At 44.1% G+C, this 16953-nt stretch overlaps 1 protein-coding gene across 1 annotated transcript in view; it reads left to right on the plus strand.

Moving 5' to 3' along the window:
- Smad1 (SMAD family member 1) overlaps window positions 1-14836 on the plus strand; it is a 61601-nt gene extending 46765 nt beyond the window's left edge. The window contains exons 5-7 of the mRNA XM_048450255.3: window positions 1968-2189; window positions 7778-8034; window positions 13467-14836. Coding sequence (XP_048306212.1) covers window positions 1968-2189; window positions 7778-8034; window positions 13467-13610 — 623 coding nt within the window. The 3' untranslated portion in view covers window positions 13611-14836. The remainder of the gene's footprint in view (window positions 1-1967; window positions 2190-7777; window positions 8035-13466) is intronic.
- Window positions 14837-16953: the final 2117 nt, after the last annotated feature.

The raw sequence follows: 16953 nt of genomic DNA on the forward strand, positions 1-16953 counted from the left end.
CATCGTTAGATGTGGGGAGTCGACAGGTAAAGGAGTCTGATTGAGAACAGCCCCTCTCTGACCCACTTTTAGAATTTTTATTTGAGGAGTGAGATACTCTGTAACGGTACTGATGAGATGAGCTTCGTGGCCCCAAATAGAGACTTACTTTTAAGATCTTTTTCCTTTTGAAAAGCTTTAAAAATGTTCCCCATTTAAATCATCAATTAAAGTAAGCCAATTTAAAAATCACCTGGTGTTTTCAAAGGAAATACCAGGTTTTGACTTTTCTGCTGTTGTTACGTATTATGGTTTTTCCAGAGCATGGGTCAGCAAATTACAGCCTGTAGACAGACCAATCAGCCCACTGTCTGATTTACTTATTTATTTATTTATCTATTTATTTATTTATTTATTTATAAATAAAGCTTTATTAGAACACAGCTGTGCCCATTTGTTAACGTATTATCCATGGCTGGATTTTCTTTTCTTTTTTATTGTTGTTGTTACAAGGGCAGAGTAGAATAGTTTTGGGAAAGACCACAAAATCCTTCTGACCTTTTGTAGGAAAAAAATGTGTCCACATGTCCACTAGTTGAGTAGCATTTTTTTTTAAATATTTATTTGCTTATTGTGTATACAGTATTCTTTCTTCAGTTCAGAAGAGGGCACCAGGCCTCATTACAGATGGTTGTGAGCCACCATGTGGTTGCTGGGAATTGAACTCAGGACCTTTGGAAGAGCAGGCAATGCTCTTAACCTCTGAGCCATCTCTCCAACCCCCTTGAGTAGCATTTTTGACAATGCGGATAGCTGACTACAGGCCTCCTCTGTGATCGATGGCACAACCTTCTTTGGGGTTGGCACTTGTGAATCACTAAAGCTTTGCTCCTTGAAGGGCAACAGAGTGACAGGGAAGAGCTATGTAGAAAAGAAGGGATTAGGATATTTTCAGCTAACCTACGTAAGCATATAAAGCAAATAACGGGCCGGTTATGTTAAGAACGTGGAAGCCCTCCTTTTCCCACTCCTGGTGGACTTTCTTTCCACTTATTACATGTGTCCACTGAGGCCCCGTGAGGTTCAGCTCAGTAATAATGAAGTTGGCAGTGGTGTGCTTTGTGTCCCTGGGCTCTCAAAGGCGTGCATAGGAGGCTTGCTGCAGAAAGGCCTCGCTTCCGAGCCTTTTGGTGGAAAGCGGTTAGAAGCGTTTTCTGTTTGGAGATTCATCAGTCTTAAGAGATTGGGCCTAACAAGCTGCATCCTGTTCGTAAAGCTGGGTAGTTTCCATTGTTGGCCCATTCTGGGAAGGGAGAGACAAACACACCTGCTCGGCATGACTTGAAGCAAATAGAAGGAAGTTAGCATGGAGTCTGGATGAGAGAGATATGATTCATTCGGAGGGAATGGCCAGCTGGCACGGTTTCTTCCTGAGCTGTCGTAAAACTGGAGCTGCGGCCATCTCTGGCTCTTGTGAAGCCAAGCGGCTTCTTCGGGGTAGGGAGACACTAATTTTCAGTGCTTCGGGAAAGCAGAGATCTCCCGAGGCTTTGCGAAAGGCAGTTCCTTTCTTCTCCAGCCCCGTTGGCACATCTCCGGGCCCCTCTTGTTCTGGTGGCACTGGCTTCTTCACTGGTCACTTGTATTCTTGTAGGTACTGTGCCAGCAGGAGCAATCTCTATTATTTCTGTATGTTAATGAGCAAGTAATAGGTTGTTAGTATTCAGCAAATGCTGTTACCGGGCTTGCTTAGCTTGTATGTCGGATTTCTGCCAGTCCCTGGAGAAGACTGCTCCCCAATTAAAGGAGAATGCCACCCTTACTCAGAAGTTCTTCAGCTCCCATAGAAAATGATCCTCGTGAGCAATGTCATTGCCCCTCCCTGTCTTCATTCCACGGTGCTCACCCAGTTTTAAAGTGCAGTTTCAGGTTGGGGGTGCTCCAGGCGCAACTCGTGAGCCATAGAGCCTTTTCTTTCCTTCTTGCAGACGTTCAAGCTGTTGCTTACGAGGAACCGAAACACTGGTGCTCTATTGTGTACTATGAGCTCAACAACCGCGTGGGCGAAGCGTTCCACGCGTCCTCCACAAGTGTGCTGGTTGACGGTTTCACCGATCCTTCCAACAATAAGAACCGCTTCTGCCTTGGGCTGCTCTCCAACGTGAACCGGAACTCCACTATTGAGAACACCAGGCGACACATTGGGAAAGGTGAGCTTCGCTTTGCCCCCTTGCGCCTGTTCCTCACTGCTTCTTCTAGAAGCAGCTGTCATTCCTGTGGCAAAGGCCAAATGTCCAGATGCTGCTGTTTGAAGTATTTTCCAAATTCATATTATCTGGAGATAGTTCCAATCATTGGAGGTTTTTCAGCTTAGTGGTTTTCCAGTTCTCATGATATTGATACATATCAGCTGACACTGACTTGTTATTGTGGGGCACTATGCTATCTTACACTTTGTTATAAGTGAAATATCTTTTAAAACAATTTTCACATTGATTGCATGCACACGCACGTGCACATAAGTGCCCTGATCGGAGGACAGCTGTGGGAGTCAGTTCTCTCCCTCCACCGTGTGGATACTCAGAGTCGAACTCAAGCCAACAGGCTTGGTGGCAAGCACCTCTGTCCATCTCGCCATCTCACCATCCCAAATAACCTTTCTTGATCGACTTAACTATGTATCAGTGGCAGATTGAAACAATTCTTAACATTTACATGTATTTGTTATATGATTAAGTCAATGACTGAATGTGTGGGTAGTGCTCAGAGGTTAAGCTTTCCCTGCAGAGTAGGGAACATACAATCAAGAAGGGGTGTGGCATTCCTTGGAAGTGTCCATGTAAAATCATAATTTAATGACATGGCATGTGTTTATATGCTCTTGTGCTTATGTCTACATGTGACGCTATCTATATACCCTCTGAATATGCATGTAGTTTCTACCCTGTCTATAGAGAAAGCAAAAAGGCAAAGTAGCAATACCGTCTGGGGTTCAGATCATTGCTGCTGATATTTCTCCCCACTGAGGGAAACTGTGGCTGCCTCCAAGGCTGGGACAGGTGAGCCTGGCACATCTCACGTGACAGAAAGTGAAGAAAGGCTTCTAAAAATGGCGGTGCCTCTTAGGATTCAACTCCCACCACACAGCTTTGGACAGTTTAAATACCAAAATACAGCTGTCCATGGCGGGTTTGTTCTGGGGCCCTGAGAAATAAAATCTGTGGATGCTCAGCTTCCTTATATAAATCAGTGTAGTATGTCCTGTCACGTGCACACTCCCTCCTTATATAAAACCGTGTAGTGTGTCCTGTCACGCGCACACCCCCTCCTTATATAAAACTGTGTAGTGTGTAGTGTGTCCTGTCACATGTACACCCCCTCCTAAACTGTGTAGTGTGTCCTGTCACGTGCACACCCCCTCCTTATATAAAACCGTGTAGTGTGTCCTGTCACGCGCACACCCCCTCCTTATATAAAACTGTGTAGTGTGTAGTGTGTCCTGTCACATGCACACCCCCTCCTAAACTGTGTAGTGTGTCCTGTCACGTGCACACCCCCTCCTATATAAAACTGTGTAGTGTGTAGTGTGTCCTGTCACATGCACACCTCCCCTGTCAAATGCCCTGAGTCACAGCTACCGCAGAGTCTGTGTCATTGGTGAGCGACTCCCGAGAAGGCAGAGCCTGTGCGTGTTAAGTAATTTTTGATCTGTGCGTAGTTGAAACTGGATTCCAGATCCAGAGATAGTGAGGAGCAACTGTAATTAACTGCAGTAGTGGATCTTAAGATACTGCTGGGAGTGATCGTGAGCTGAACTCCTGAATTCCATCGCTTAGAAGGCCCAAGGCAGAAAATCGGGAGTTCAAAGCCAGGTTGGACCATATACATTGTGAGATTCTGTCCAATAAGTAAATTCTAATTGATACAGCCATACTAATAGAGAAATTAATAATAACTAAATAGACAGTGAGTGCTAGAATACAAACATCATCATTTTGTAACTACTACAGTAAGGATCATGTGAGAGTCATCTGTGTAGCTGGTGAGGTAGCTCAGTGGGGAAAGGGGCTTGCACCACGCCTGACAGACTTAGTTCAATCCCCAGGACCACATGGTAGGAGAAGCCAACACGTTGTCCTCTGACCTCCACACAGCACACACATGATAGCCCATAGCATATCCCTTACACAATCATACATACACATAGAACAAGTAAATGTAATAAAAACGAAAGATCATTGATGTGAGCAAAATACGAAGAAAAATTTTATGAGACTCGAGGTCTTTGCATGTTTTAAAGTGTTTCTCCACAAACTGTTTTAGGCAAATAAAAACAATTGCAGAGCAAAAATTATTTCTACAGTGGATAAATCTGCAGTCAGTAAACTGATCAGTCCCCCTTCCTGACATCACACTGAGAGCTGTATGGGGAGCTGATGCAGGGGAGGCAGAGGCAGGCAGATGTCTTGATTCCAGGCCAGCCAGAGTGACATAGTGAGACCCTGTCTCTAAATAAATAAAGTGAAAAATGAAAGAATCAGCATCCACAGCAATGGATCAGGTAAAACCGTTATTATAATAGGTGCTTAAGAGACGTTTAAGAAGATTTTTAAGATTTATTCTCAGATCCAAAGAGGAAACCTAACAATTGTTGAACTCGGTGAACCAAAGGGAGTGGAGACAGAAATGACAACCTAAGGTGAAGTGGTAAAACTTAGGTCCGTGGCACAGATGCCTGGACACCGCTGACGTTTTCTGTCAACACATTTAGAATGAAAGAATATATATTTCATTAAATTTTAATGTGACTATTCCCCCAAAGTAGTAAAAAGCCAAATGGTAGAATTTCCTAAGACATTAGGAAGAAGTAAGGGTTCTGGGAATGCACTTAGCGTCACTTCAGATGCCTGATTGGTGGACTCTGTCTATTCGAGATGATGAAGAAACCAAGGTTATCATTAGGGAAGCTGAGACATTATGTAGCCATCTTGACCAATGATAATATTCCTGGGATGGATTCTGAGAAGGAAGCTGATGGGCCAACAACTCTTGGCTCCATACTTTTGAGGAAGTTCTTACTAATTTGTACCTCCCATTAGACATAGACCTATGCTGTTTCCTTTCACGCTGGACAGGGCATGAGAGGACTTCACATGTGTCCGCGTCCTTCTGTTTACCTGGACAGTTGTATGGCCGCGTTCCCTGGTCTGTCATCATGACAACACACCATGCACAAGGCAACTTAAAGAAGAAAGGCTCATTTCTGCTCATGGTTCCATCCTGGCAGGGATGGTGACAGGAGACATGGTGGCCGGGGCAGAAGCAGAGGACGCACGATTTGAACCACAAGTACAAAGCGGAGAGTGAACCGCAGATGGCTCACGACTAGTGACATCGCCTCCCACAGGGCTGTACCAGAGAGAGAAACTGCACATACAGACAACCTCTGTTCATTAAAGGGATGGCTTAATACTGGGAAAACATTTCAAGCAGATAGTAATTCTTTTTGTATTATTTTATGACTTAAAACAATTTGGGCTACAATATGATTTTTTGTGGAAGCTGCATAGTGTGATGCCAGTATTACTTGAAAGGGTAAATAAGAATAGTTAAAAATTGTAATGGACAGCAACAAAAAAATGTGACATTAGGGCTAAAATAACACTGTAAAACTACAAGTAAACCAATCAGTGTGTAGACAAAACAGTGAAGTACAGTTGGACTCATATTGACAGGAGAGGGTAAGGTTAGGTGACAACACGGGCTGGTAGCCTCTCCGTAGTCCTGAGAGTGTACACACGTGTGAGGGTAAGGTTAGGTGACAACACAGGCCGGTAGCCTCTCCGTGGTCCTGCGTGTGTACACACATGAGAGTGATAAATGACAAACAGTTCCAAAGCTTGATGAAAATATATTGGTCTGAAAAGTAGTTTTTTTATCTCAGCAAAAATCATAAATTCAACTAAGGAATTTTAAACTTCTCTAGGCTGAAACATATATCTAAATCTATTTATAGACATATCTAATCTATCTGTCTACACATACACACATATATAAAATGTCTAAAATTGAAAGATAAAGGAAGAACAGGAAAATGCAAAATAAATTATTTATGTCTAGCCCTAAATGCACAACTCATAAAAGATGATTAAAACCCTACAATCCCAGTGGGCTTAATAGGTGAGTTGTCAAGACAGTGAGTTCACAAGAGACACCCAGATGGCCACTAAACTGAGAGTTTGCCCAACCCCATGTGCAAATTAAAATAATTCTATTATTTTCCAGCTAGGAACACTTTGCTTTTGTTTAAACTTGGGATCTGGAAGGGCTGGTGTGGGCCAGATGATCGTGGCACTCACACAGTGCTGGTATCGTCGGAAACCAACGCAAGCATTCTGGAAAGTCGTTTGGCAAAGTGATCCAAAGGCCTTCTGTCCAGGCTTTTAACTTGAGGAAGCTCTGTTACGGATATTGGTAAAAACTGTCCCGTGACATCTGTTGTGACTGCCGTAATAGAAAATGAGTGTCACCATTGGTCTGCTGAGGAAGCCTGGTAGCAGTTCTAGCAACAAAGCCATACAGAAATGTGAACATTTACACCAGAAGCTTCGGTGACTGCAGAACCAGACACAGTGCTGCAGACTATTAATTAGCAAGCATTTTCCCTGTCACTGAAGGAATCTTAATATCTTTCCACATCTTTATGTTTTCATATATTGTCTTAATTTTCTAAAATGAAAGTCATCTTTATTATGGGGGGAGGTGGGTTTTTTTCTTAAGCAGTTTTCTCTATATTTTTTCTCTTAAATATATTTCTCTGTAGTGCTAAACAAAATGGATTTCTGCCACAGTGAGTAGAGCTGAAGCTGCAGTCTTAGCCCCATGTGTCGGTAGAAATGCCATGTGATGTTCCACAGACAGTCACAGTAGCCTTTGCTACTAAGCCACACCAGGGTCACCTGCAGCACCTGCCTGTTTGCTGGGCGCTTGCTTTCTCCTCATGAGGCTTAGCCAGAGGTCCTTCTTCCTTCTAAAGATTTGTCTTTGTTTATTTCGTGTGTGTGTGTGTGTGTGTGTGTGCGTGCGTGTGTGTGTGTGTGTGTGTGTGCATGTGTGTGTGTGTGTGTGTGTGTAGCGGAGCATGTAGCAGTCAGAGGACAGCCTTGAAGAGTCCTGGCCCCTTCCAGCTTCACTAGGAGGGGATCCAGGTCTCTGCCCCTTCTCTTGTGAGGGCGGGGTGTTGCCTAGACTCCGAGCATTCTAAGTTGTAAGAAGTTTTCAATTAATATTTTTGGTAGGTAGTTTGATAAACTCTTATTTCACATAGTACATTTTTTTTTTCTATTTAAAAGGCTTTTGTTTTTAACTAGCCCTCAAGCCTTACAGCTCCCAGTGGTAATTCTTCACCCCGGGTTTCAATCCTCCACGTTTACTAATCATCCCTTCTCTCTCTGAAGTTTTCTGAACAATTTAGCCCTGTCCTAAATGCAGAAGATTTTAAACAGGCAAGATACCCCAGTCAACTGCAGGTTTTATTGCACCCTATTTTTAGAGTGCAAATAAATATACTTTCAAGTCCGGCCAAGTGGGACAGTAAATACTTACAAAATGAAAGTGTTATGCTTTATTATTTTTGAGAGACGTTGTTATTGCGTGAACACACTGGTTGACACAAGAGTAACGTAGTTCCCTAAGTGTGTGTGTGTGTGTGTGTGTGTGTGTGCGCACGTGCACGTGTGTCAGAATGCCTGTGTGCAGAGCCGCATTGCCTCGGCTGACACGCTTTGCCCTGCCGCAGGGGTCCACCTGTACTACGTTGGCGGAGAAGTGTATGCCGAATGCCTCAGCGACAGCAGCATCTTCGTGCAGAGTCGGAACTGCAACTACCACCATGGCTTCCATCCCACCACTGTCTGCAAGATCCCCAGTGGGTGCAGCTTGAAGATTTTCAACAACCAAGAGTTTGCTCAGCTGCTGGCACAGTCTGTGAACCATGGTTTCGAGACAGTGTATGAGCTCACCAAAATGTGCACTATTCGAATGAGCTTCGTGAAGGTGAGCGGTGCCCACCCATCTTATTCCTGCTTTCTCACAGTACACAAACCTGTGCCTGCCTGGTATATATTCCTAACAACATCTAACAAGGGTGTCAGTGCCCAAGAGGTTGTCATGGAAACATAGAGTCTTCTCCCATCATTCAACTCCCAGAGATAGAACTCTGGTCTTCTGGCTTGCTGGCAAGCACCTTTATCCTTTCCTGAACCATCTTGCTATTCTTGGGCAAACCGAGGGTCTAATGTAGACCTGGTGGCCTTTAGCTGGCTGAGGCTGTGGATGAGTTTGAGACCCTGATCTGTCAGCTCCACATCGGGAGTAGCTCGGATTCTAGGACTGAGTCCATCACTACCCCATCGCAGGGTCTCTGGTATGCTAGGCCAGCCTCACACCCGCTGTGCTGGGTCCCTGACCCTATAGCTATTATGGCGCCATAGAAAAACACATGCCTTAAGTACATGATCATCCTGTGAGGCCAACTGAATAAATGCATCTCTGTTCTCCTCCTCTGCTGTTGGTGCTGCCAGGATGCCAGCACTAGCTGGTCATAGTTCAACAGTCAGCGCTTGATCGTTTAGGGCCTCTGGGGTGCCTGTGGCACTTTGATTCCCGGACCCGTGTGATACAGAGAGAGAAGCAACTCCCTTGAGTTGTTCTCTGGCCTCCACGTGTGCGCGCGCACACACACACACACACGTGTGCGCACACACACACACACACACACGGGCAGGGAGAGGAACAAATGTAACAAAATAAGTCAGTCAAGAAGTTCATCACACTGGAAATTAGTTTTAATTGATCATTTTCTAAAAGTATTTCTAGTAAATCTTGTATCTTACATATAATTCAGAAGTTAGCAAGGTCCTTGCCATTCACGCTGAGTGTTCTGTAGTCTCAAAGAAAGGAGACCATCCAAGTCATTGCTTGTCTCTGTCCTCTTCTGCCACTAAGAAATGGAAGTTTTTAAGGTGCCATTGAAAAATAATCTAAATGTGTGTCTGGTGACAGCACAGTCTAGAAACCAACTTGTCTCTGAAGTCTGAAAGATAAATTTTTATCGCACATTACCTTGAGGAAGAGCGCTAATTACAACCCGGGGTGAGGCAGTTCTCCCGTGCGCTGCCTTCAAAAGCTCCCGGACTTCTTGTTGGGCCTGTTTAGTGATGTGCTCATCACTGGGGGTGATTCCAGATCCTTGCTTTGTTCATCCTCATCCAGATCAAAGGTTCCTTCCCTCCTTCTGGCCGAATGTGGCACCTCTTTAACGCTGAAGGAGACCTTTCTTTACCCCGTAAAGAAGTTGGCCTCCATGTTGTGTGCAGACGTGACCACAGAGTTCTCCTTGTTCATTATTCTCAAGCACCATTTAATTTTTGACTTAGCTTTTTGGCTCAGACAAATTTCAAAATGAGGCCAGCAACTTGCCAAAGTGCTTTTTATTTGGAAGGAAGAACAACTCCTGAACGATTGTTTTAACTGGTTGAGGTGCAGGGACTTTCTCAGACCTGCTCCTCATCTGTAAAATAGGGCCGGGTGGAATCGGGACCTTGGTAATTATTCTCGCGATCACTTGATGGGGCTTTGATTATAGAATTTTTGAAGACGCTTTGGCTCCTGTGCTCCAGTGAGCTTTCTCCTTCATCCATTTCCTACTGATTAGATAACTAACAGGTAACATTACTTTTATATAACTAAAAACAACCTTTAGTATAAGGTATTTCAGGATTTATTCTTTTATCAGTGTGTGTGTACACCCATGGAGACCAGAAGAGGGTGTCACATCTCTTGTGGCAGGAGTTACAACAGTTGTGAGCACTTGTGGGTTCCTGGAATCAAACTCAGGTCCTTTGGAACAGCAGCAAATACTTTTAACTGACAAACCATCTCTTCAGCCCAAAGCTACAGATTGAAAGTCTGTTGACAACATTCTTTCAGCAAGTACTTGACCACTATTCCAAAAAGACAATACAAAGAGGAATCTTTGACAATACAAAAAGAAATACAAAGCGCATCTAAGGTCTCTGGCTTCAAGATGCATGCATACGGCTCCCAGTGGGTTTAATAACAGCACAGCACTGAAAGAATTTACTGTGTGTTTCCATGGAGGACTGTCCAAGTTGTGACGGACATGGCTGGGGGTTTAGGACAGACAAATCCTACTAAAAACGTGGCAGTGGACTAGAGAAACGGCTCAGCAGTTAAGAGCATTTGCTGCTCTTACAGAGGGCCGGAGTCCTGTTTCCAGCACCCACATCAGGCAGCTCGTAATTGCCTATAACTCCATTTCCAAAATTCTGACACCTTCTGTCCTCCGTGGGTACCCGCATACACATCCGCATAAATAATAAATGTTTTTAAAGCTCGGTAGCTGTAGCATAGCCGTCCTCACACAACAGGAGAGTGTGTGCTGACGGCAGACTTTCTGTAGCTCTGCGCTGCCGTGAGGGAGCCTGGCTCTGCCTGGCCTCTGGCGTCCTGGAGGAACGCTGCAGAGCAGCTTACTGACGTCATAGGCCACCTCGTGTTGTTTTTGAGATGACTTTGGGTGTTAATAAAAAGTTTTACTTTATGAATGTTAAAAACCAATTCCTCCCTATCTGAAAAACCCAAATCAGTTTGACTCAGAGAGTGTAGCGCTTCTGCCTCATACTGTTGGCCGTCCTGGTCAGAGGTCGGATGGTAAGCACCTGCCTTCAGAGACCCCAGTGTCTGCAAGACAGACCTGTATTACCGTGTTGCCGTTGACTCTCCAAGCCCAGGGACCTACATGCACATACATATATGGGTGGAATTCATGTGCCCCAGTTTTGTCTTCAGAGTTCTCATAGTCAGACGTAATCTTTAAAACTGCTGGAGAAGGTGCTACTGCTTTCAGCAAGGATGAAATGGAAACTTGGAGTTTTTTATCACTCACACCAACACCGCTGTTTGTTTTTCAACTTAAGACAGAGTCTCACTGTGTATTCCAGTTAGCCTCAAGCTCAGTGTAGCCCAGACTGACCCTGAAGTCGCCATCCTCCTGCCTCAGCTTCCCACTAGTGCTAAGATTACAGGTACATCCTGCCACCTGGCTTCCATGGTGACTTCTGTGGAGCATTACTGTCCTAACTAGTCATTCTGAAGCTGTGGAGAAAGCCACCTTCTTGGCTAGATGAAGGACAACCTATTGCTTCAAGGCAGTAACCAGGTCTCGGAAGAACTGTTCTCCTGTCTGTTTCACTTGAGACTGGAAGATGAGCAGGTCTGTGCTGTTGACAGGTAGAATTTAATCTGCCAGAGTGGGGAAGAAACATCAGTCTGTCTGACATCACCTTTACCATATTTGTAAAGGGAGAATTTAATGATAGCTTTAACAGGGCTGGGGATGTCTGTGTGATGTGTGTTGCTTAGCTTGTGAGAGGCCTTGGGTTTCATTCCCAGTGTCACAGAAATGGTTAGAAGGGAACCAAGCATGGAAGCCCACATCTGTAATCCCAGCACATGGGAGGTTGCGACCAAAGGAGCCACAGGTTTGCAACCAGCTGGGACTATGTTGTGAATTTCAGGCCCTGTCTGAAAGAAAAATAGATGGGGGCCAAGGAGATTGTTCAGTCAGTGAAATGCTTCCCATGCAACTGTAAGTACCTGAATTTGAATCCCCAGCATCCATTTCAAAAATTAAAAACTGCCAGGGTGAGATGACCTGGTGGGTAGAGGCACTCACTGCACTGCTTGGCCACCCGAGTTCCGTCTCCATGAAGCATGTTGTATGACATTGTTCTTTGGGCGACATGAACAAACGTCTGCTCACCCCAGATAGGGAACCAATACAGACCAAAGTATGGATGGATACCTCTGAAGTCCATGAACAAACATCGGCTCGCTCCAGATAGGGGACCAGTGAGAGCAAAGTATGGATGATACCTCTGAAGTCCAGCTTGTGAGCCATTGAGTTGTATTGGGATTACTTAGAGAAACAGAAATGACTTAAAGACAGCTAAGTCGCTATGTAATATGCAGACAGTTCAGCAGACTGGAGTGTGTCTTTTCCCAACTCAGTCGGTGTGCGCCTCTTCTAGACAGTTTGCCCAGCCTGTCTTTCAGGCAGCCCAGCTGACCTGAGTGTCTCAGCAGTCCTTACTGCTCATATCAGCTTGGGGAGGAAGAGGGCTAGTGAATCTGGTCAGTTTCGGGGACGTCCTCAAGCTTTTGAGTTGTTTGCTTCCTGAGTTTTAAGGAGTTTGCCTAAGTAGGGTGGAATGTTTCACTTTCCCTTAGAACATTTGGCATTTATGGAGCTTCCCTCTAAGACAGAAGGTTGTATCCTTGAAGAAATTGCTACACAACATGTATAAAGGGGAGAAGAGAAACCCAGCTTCCCAGAGTGGTTCTCTCTCTGGAGAGAACGCACGCACACACATACATGCGGCAACAACAGAAAGCTGGGTGCAGTCCTGTATGGAATCCAGTGTAGGAGTCAGGTAGGATTTTCCAGCTGGCCAGTCTAGCCTGATTGGCAAAAGCCCTAGGCTCAGCGAGAGACCTCATCTCAGAAAATACAGTGGAGTGTGATTGAGAAAGACAGCCGGTGTTGATCTGTGTCCTCTCCAGACATGACAGACAGATAAAGGGGCAAGAGATTGCTCAGTTAAGGGTGTAGTACTCTTACAGGGGTTCTGGGTTCAGTTCCCAGCATCTAGCTGAGGTGGCTCACAACAGCCTGTAACTTCAGCTTTAGGGGATCCAACTCCTTTCCGGACTCCACAGATACTACATTCATAGTTAAAGCCATACTCAAGCATGTACATATATACACAAATTTTAAAATATTAAGAAAAATTAAGCCACGTTTGATAGCACATACCTTTAATTCCAGTGCCAAGGAATCAGACAGGTAAGCTCTGAGTTTGAGGGCAGCCTGGGAGTTTAGGCCGGCCAGGACTACATAGTAAGAACATGTTTTAAAAGTATAAATAAATAAAGTATTAACATAAAAATGTAGTGGGAAATATTTAAAATATCTTTATTCAAACAACTATTGAATATAGCTAAATTTTTTGATTGCCCAAGACTAGCAGGTATTTATTTATTTATTTATTTATTTATTTATTTATTTATTTATTTATTTATTTATTTGAAACAAGGCTCTTTCTGGCCTGGAACTCACAGAGATCTGCCTGATTCTGCCTCCCAAATGCTGGATTAAAGATGTGTGCCACCCCACTAGACAAAATGGGTATTCTGAGGTTCTCGAATGGACTTTCAGTGGTCAATGTCCATCGCCAAAAATTACCGACCAAATTACCCATTCATTTGTGGTGTGTTTGTTTTTCTCGTGGCCCATAGCCATGAGTCCAGACAGAATTCCATGACTGACTGTGTGATCTTTTTTACTTAGTAGGTTGAGCCACCCAGATAAGGGAGTTGATGATTCTGTGTTTTCCTTTTCCTAGGGTTGGGGAGCTGAATACCACAGGCAGGATGTTACTAGCACCCCCTGCTGGATTGAGATACACCTGCATGGCCCTCTCCAGTGGCTGGATAAAGTTCTTACCCAGATGGGTTCGCCTCACAATCCTATTTCATCGGTGTCTTAAAGGGCCTCGGGCTCTGTGTCTTGCAAACTGTTGAGCCTTGCATGTACTTGAAGGATGGATATGTCAGACGGAATGAAGACCTGACAAGGAGCCTTGATAATACTTGATCTCTGTGACCAACTGTTGGCTTGAGAAGGTGACAGACCTTGGTAAAGTGCTGTTGACGTCAAGAACCTGTTTGGTTTACATCATGACACCCTGTTGTGTAATCAGCTGAAATGCTGACTTTTAGCAGGACTTTTGTCTATAGTTAAAAAAGGGATGGCCCAGCCAGGGACAAATATCTATTAGGAGAAGAAGAAAAAGAGCGCTCCTACGCAGTCCTTTTGTTTGGAGTGTTTGGCAGAACGTTACGTGAATAGTCAGCCTTTCTGAAGTGTGCTTTTCATCAGGTTCCGAACCCACACCAAATCATCTTCTCGTGGGCTTTCGTCATATTTTAAAACTATTTGTTTAGAAATGAATGGGGTTGTGTTTGTTTTTAAAGTAACGGTTAATCTATGACATACATAATAGTCTTTCTAAAACTGTATGCTCACTACTGCTGCCAGGATGTCGTCGGGTGTGGGCTCTTTGCTACATGTGTGTACAAAGTATTTGGAGGTTATGAATATCAAATGGCTAGTGGATCTAGAAAGCATTTGAGGGTTGGGGTGGGGGAGGAAATGACAGCCGCAAATATAGACTACACCATAGAGTTCAGTTTGTCGCCTCAGATGAACAAACTGGTGTCTGAATTTGCTGTGTTTCAGTTTTTTTAGAGTTTTATCTGACTTTCATCTTTTCTTCTATCTCATCTGCTCCACAAGGCAGTTAAGCAGCTGGTTGATTCCTGTAACTGCAAGAGCAAATGAATAATTCCTTTTATTTGCAGATCTGCTGGCTGTGTGTTTCAGTATCCAGGACATGGAAAGCTTGAACTTACTGAGCAGTTTTTTATGGAGTTTACAATACAGACATAGGCTTTAATTTCCAGATAAATTGTTTGCCAAACCTAGTAGTGCTCTTCACTCTGCACAGGTTTAAAGAAGGTCCCTATTGGAATCCATTTCAAATGTTTTTATTTTGTTTTGTTTTTTTGTACTGTTTGGTTTTGTTTTCTTCTGCTAATTTTTCTATTCTCCTCTGCTCTTATTCATTGAGCACCTTTTATTCCAGCTCTAGCGGGTTTTCTCTACTGGAAAAATTTAAATAAACCTGTCATTATTGCTTACTTTGATTAAAAATGTGTCATTTTCTTTCTTTGCATGTTAAAATTTTAGATCAGTAAGACCGGGTGCTCTTTTGAGTACTCTCTGCCAGATACAAAAAGCTCAAATAGTAACGTGAAGACAAGGAACCTGACTTCCTAAAAAATCAGAGTGATTTAAAATCAGAAGAGAAAGGGACCATAAAACTGGTGGGGGGGGGGGTTAAGAAAAAAAAAACAGTAAAATCTAAATGTGTAAACTTAAACATTTTTTTTGAGAGAGGGGTATGTACCATGGTGTGACCATTCAGGTTAGAAGGTAGCTGGTGGGGCTGGTCCCCCCTCCATGATGGGAGTTTCAAGGTCAAACAGGTCCCTGGGCTGGGCCATCTCACCAACCCACAGATGGGTAAGCTGTTTATTGTAAGGAACTTCGGCAGCACAGTTACTGATGGACACCCTTAGTTAACCAGAAGTGTAGGCTACCAAACTGAAGGCACACGTGTAGGGTGGCCATGGGAGAATACAGCCAGTGTGGGCCGAGAACCAAGACTGCACAGGAGAACATGGCGGCCTTTGTGCAGTTTTACTGGGATAACGTGTTGATCTCTCTCCCACCGAGGAAATTTTTAGAAATTTGTTTGAAAAAGCAACAATTTGAGGTTGCTATATTTCCTAGTCACATAAATGCCACTGTTTCACCTCACGTTCTTTCCTGGACTTGGTACACAACCCCAAAATTTTAGGATCTGTTGCCCCTCACCACTTGAAGTCTACTTTAGAATGTCTTACTCCCCACCCACTGAAACTACAAAACGTATCCCCATCAGCAATGACCGGGACCAGATTTCTGCTTCTTGTCGTTGCCTCTGAAACCATCAGTGGCAAGCAGAGAAAGCCTGGGCCAGGAGACTTACGCTGTGACTGTGTCCTGTTTGTCTTTGCTGGGCCACTTGGCTTCTGTGGGCCTCTCCATGCTTGTTGATTAAGTCACACACTTGAGCCAGGGATCATTCAGCTAAAGTTATGAATACCCTAAAAATGTGTCACACATACAGGAGCTGCCTTTTCTTGGACCTTCTGTAGTCTGTGTTTTCCATTAGCCTATATCATTCCTTGTGCCAGTGACCAGGATCCGGTGACAAGTAAGATAGATCTTTGGTTTCTTTATTATTATTATTATTATTATTATTATTATTATTATTATTATTATTATTATTATTAAACTGGACTGGGGAGAGGGCCCAGCAGGTAGAGGCCAAATGTGAGGATCAGAGTTTACCCCATCACCCAAGCCTACCTGAGAAGGCAGAGACAGGCTCTCTTGAGCCAGTTGACACGGACACCAGCCATATCCGTGAGCTCTAGGTTTGGCTGAGAGACCCTGCCTCAAAGAATAAGGTAGAAGATTCATCAAAAATGATCCCTGCCATCAGTCTTGGGCCTCCACATGGATGTGTGCACACACATAGCACATCCACACACCATCTATCCATGAAAAAAGCAAATGGGAATTAAATAAAAGTTGCCATTAAGAATGATTTATAACTGGAGATTGTCTGAAAATATAGAGCTCAATTCAAGAGTTCTCCCCTTTCCTGGTGGAAAGTCGCTTTCGCTGTTCTTGAGTTCCTTGGGTGATTGTTGGGCAGTTAGTGAGTTGGTATTGCACTATTGGTGCCTTGAAAATGTGCTGGATAAAACACAAAGATCATCCCGTCCATTGAGACCTACTAGATGAAGACCCTGGGGTGTGCCGTGTGGTGTCTAAAAAGGCCTTTCTTCCTTAAGGGCAATTATATGCAATTCTAGTAAAATCTTAATGAAAACGCATTCTCATCTGCCATAGGATGTTAATGAGCAAGTCTGGGAATATTTTGTTAAAGGAATGAGAAAAATCAAAGCAACTGTTTGTCTAGATTACAAGAAAACAGTTGAAGCTCAAAAAAATGACAAAGGGGATGTGAAGGGTTTTCTGATACTCGGTAGCCGAGATGAACAGCAGTGAGAGCCCTGGCCCTGCCACCTCCGGCATGTGACAGAATTGGAGCTCCAGCCCTGGCCTCACCAGCGGAGTCCCTGCCCTTCGTGCACATGCTCTCTCGTCTGTAAGATGGAGATGGTAACACTCACCTCACTGGGTCATCCAGAGAT

The sequence above is a fragment of the Myodes glareolus genome, chromosome 22, assembly GCF_982192425.1.
Source record: "Myodes glareolus chromosome 22, mMyoGla1.1, whole genome shotgun sequence".
Lineage (NCBI taxonomy): Eukaryota > Metazoa > Chordata > Mammalia > Rodentia > Cricetidae > Myodes > Myodes glareolus.